The 3,921-nt window shown below is 37.9% G+C and overlaps 1 protein-coding gene across 1 annotated transcript; it reads right to left on the bottom strand.

Annotated features, from left to right (window-relative positions):
* Positions 1 to 1,067: 1,067 nt before the first annotated feature.
* Positions 1,068 to 2,012, bottom strand: LOC128565848 (olfactory receptor 51I2-like). Its single transcript, XM_053562579.1, has one exon. It carries the CDS (start codon positions 2,010 to 2,012, stop codon positions 1,068 to 1,070), a length of 945 nt encoding a protein of 314 aa, XP_053418554.1.
* Positions 2,013 to 3,921: the final 1,909 nt, after the last annotated feature.

The raw sequence follows: 3,921 nt of genomic DNA, 5'->3' as shown, positions 1-3,921 counted from the left end.
ACCCAATTTTTTAAAAAAAACAAATCTAGTAATAGTATATATGACTTCTAAATTTTATTTTCCATTTTGTTATATTTTCCAGAGATTGGTTTATTTTGAAAATTTGTGAAAGGATTAGATACTAGATTACTTTCATCCTACTTCATTCATATTTAGTCCTATTATTTTTATTATTTTTAATTATTTTATAAAGTATTATATTCCATTATAGCTTAAACATTCTTATATCTTAAGAACTGCTTAATTTCTTAACCTTCTTCTTTTGTCATAAGAAACCCCACAAATCTTATGGAAGTATAAATTTAGGCAGAATAAATTGTATGCATTTGATATATTTTGCTACTAGTGTTCTTACTTTATTATTTCCAAAATTATAACTATAATACCCCCATCTTCCCTCTCTAAGTCTCTGCTCTCTGCTCTCATCTCTCTTTCTCATCTTTTCCTTTTCTCTAATATAGAATAAACATATACTTTTATATTAGTTTTTAAAATTTTTTTAAATGTATTCATTTGTTTATTATTTCTTCATGTGATATATACTGTTGTTCTAAAAAATTATTACTGTACACAAAAACATTCACAATCTAAATGACAATAAATTTTACCAAATTTTAATATTACCTAAAGTTAAATCATTTAATACAATTTATACATGATCACATTCATCTAATTTTAAATGCAAGCCATGTGGATATTATGTGCTATTTGAAATAAAGTTTAGTATGGATAGCTATTGTTTATTTGTGTCTGTGTGTATTATTTTAACTGATATCTCTTGTAATAATATGTGGCAAAAGAATCCCTTGCCCATTATAACTGTGTTTCCATGGTAACAAGTAATTTCCTTGTGATGATTCACCTTAAACAAAAATAATGGCAACAAAATGAGAAACTGATTAAAAGGATGAATATTTCTGAATTTAACAACAACAAAAAAATAAGCAAATACTTTTTGCTAAGTTATAGCCCTGTTTAACTTGGCAAAACGTTTTAGCTTGACTCTTCACTATTGCCAAGTTGTACCCAACATCTGATGGCAGGAATCCTAATGGTAGGTCTGCTGTTCAAACCTTGGTTCCCAGAAGTATTTTGTGAAGCCTCCGACGGATCTCTTTGGTTTTAATGGAATAGATGATGGGATTGAGCATTGGAGGCACAAAGAGATAGATAAGGGACAAGAGGGTGTGCACGTACCGTGGGCCACGCCTCCCATAGCGAGCAGCCATGGACACACCAACCATGGGTACATAAAAGATGAGCACAGCACAGATGTGTGACACGCAGGTGTTAAGTGTCTTTAGCCGTTCTTCCCGGGAGGCAATGGCCAGCACAGAGCGAAGTATGAGCACATAGGAGAGCAGAATGAGCGCAGAATCCAGGCCAAAGGTAGCAATGACAATAAATAGACCAAAGATATTATTGATGGTGGTGTCACCACAGGGCAGGCGGATCAGATCTGGATGCAGGCAGTATGCATGGGAGAGGATGTTGGCCTTGCAGAAGGGTAACCTCCTTAGAAGCAAAGGCAGTGGAAAAACCGTACAGACACTGCGGATGATAACAGACACACCCAGGTGCACCACACGGGCATCAGTGAGCACTGTGGCATAGCGCAGTGGGTTACAGATGGCCACATAGCGGTCGAAGCTCATAGCCAACAGGATGCCAGACTCTGTGAAGGAGAAGAGATGGATAAAGAACATTTGGGCCATGCAAGAATCAAAACTGATCTCCCTTAAGTAGAAGCAATATGTGGCCAGTACTGTGGGCAGTGTGGACAAAGACACACCTATGTCATTTACTGATAGCAGGGACAGGAAATAGAACATAGGCTGGTGCAAGCTCTGTTCCTCCTTGACGATGAAAAGGATGAGGGCATTTCCCACAAGGGAGACAGCGTAGAAGGCACCAAGGAGCAGAAACATCCAGTGTTGGGAGTTCTCCAGTCCTGGGAGTCCTGTCAAGGTAAAAGGAGGCCTCCCTGAGCTATTGTGGGCGCTTCCTCCCATGCCGGGACTTCTGATAAACTTCTAGGGCCAGTCTCCTGTAACAAAGATAGACACAGTTATATGCATGGCCTTTGGTTAATATTTTAAGACTCTCCTACTCTTTGGACCTTCAATTGATAGCATTAATTAACTTGATTCACTAAAACTCTCATTTTTGCCTCCCTTCTTACCCAGATTTCTGAAATAGTCTGAGTCGAGTTGGTTTATCTGGCTGGCAAATCAGATCCCCTCACCTTCATTTATACCTGTGGCTTTTGCCTCGATGCTCCTTCTCACATTCAGTGCTATGAGCCCTATTTTTGATCAGTATATGACTATCATTTTGTTCAAGAACCAAGACAAAACTCTTCTGATCAATACTTCAGCTATTTTTTCCTGTTTCTGTGCAAACCACTTATTGACTGAACCATACTTTCTTCTGTTTTCCACTCTCTCATGTTACTGAACTTCTGCTACTCCCAGCTTCCCTGCTCCTATATAGACTCTCTGTTCTTTCATTCATTCATCTGGACAACATAAATGGGCAGAAAGATGTTCATTTATAGAGATAACATGTTGGATGCTTATTAAGGTAAACTAGAATTCCATTTTCCAACTGCCTTTTCATTCTTCTATTCATTTAGCTTTACACAGCACCATTCTTCTGTTTGAATAATTTAATTACTAAAAACATTTTCTTAACAATCTTTTCAGAACCAAATTATACCTATCTCCTGAAATTGTGTTATTAATAATCATTTCTTTATGCTGCAGAATTGCTTCTCGTCTGTGTCGTCTATCTCTTTGAAAAACACCCTTATTCTTACCACAACAAATGAGGAAGTGAGATGATGGTTATGTTAATCCGTCTGATTTAAGCATTCCATATTGTATATCAAATCAGCACATTGCCCCCATAATTGTACACAGTTATGATTTAATAAAAAATAAATAAATAAGGCTTGGTGCCTATAACTCAGTGGTTGTGTGGCGCCAGCCACATACACCAAGGCAGGCGGGTTTGAACCCAGCCAGGGCTTGCTAAACAACAATGACAACTGCAAAAATAAGAATGGAAAAAATATCCGGGCATTGTGGCAGGTGCATATAGTCCCAGCTTCTTGGGAGGCTTGAAGCAAGAGAATCGCTTAAGCCCAAGAATTAGAGGTTGCTGTGAGATTTGATGCCACGGCACTCTACCAAGGGTGGCATAGTGAGAGTCTGTCTCAAAATGAATAAATAAATAATCCTTATTATGCCCAAGATTTAAATGTCACTTTGGTTTACTCTTTTGTTTTATCTGCTACATTAATCCAGGTAACAGCCAATAACCTTTGCTTCTGTCAGCACCTTTCCCCAATTCAGTCCTCCTACAGTGTCACACATTAAACACTAGATTTTCCCATTTGTTCACCAGAATAAGAAACTCTTAGTAAGTATCTTTCCTTTCACTGTTTAGCTCTAACATTAGGTAGAAATAATATTTTTAAGGCAAATCTGAGAATGTGCTCTTCTCATTAGAATCCTTAAATACTCCCTCATTATTAAATATACCAACCCAAATTCATTAGTGTAGATTAAAGACCCTCTATAGTCAGTACTAAATTAATATTTCTAACCTCAGTTTTCAACATTCTCTTTCTTATACCACTGGATACCCAGATTACTGTGACCCAAAATTGCCCTGCACTCCCAGTTCCCGGAGGTTGCCCTGACTATATGAACATCACGTTCATCTTCCAAGGCTGAGGGCCAATGATGCCTCCTCCATGAATGTCTGGATAGTCATTCCCAGAAGAGGTATTTTCCCCTACTCCTCACAGATCAGGGACATCCCTTTCTGAGTTCATTCCTCGTACCTTTTCTACTATATCACTAACTCTAAGAAGTCAGCTCTGATTCCTAGTCATAGTTTCAGTGCCTGCAATGC

This window comes from Nycticebus coucang, chromosome 14, assembly GCF_027406575.1.
Source record: "Nycticebus coucang isolate mNycCou1 chromosome 14, mNycCou1.pri, whole genome shotgun sequence".
NCBI lineage: Eukaryota > Metazoa > Chordata > Mammalia > Primates > Lorisidae > Nycticebus > Nycticebus coucang.
This window is presented reverse-complemented; position numbering and strand designations above follow the sequence as displayed.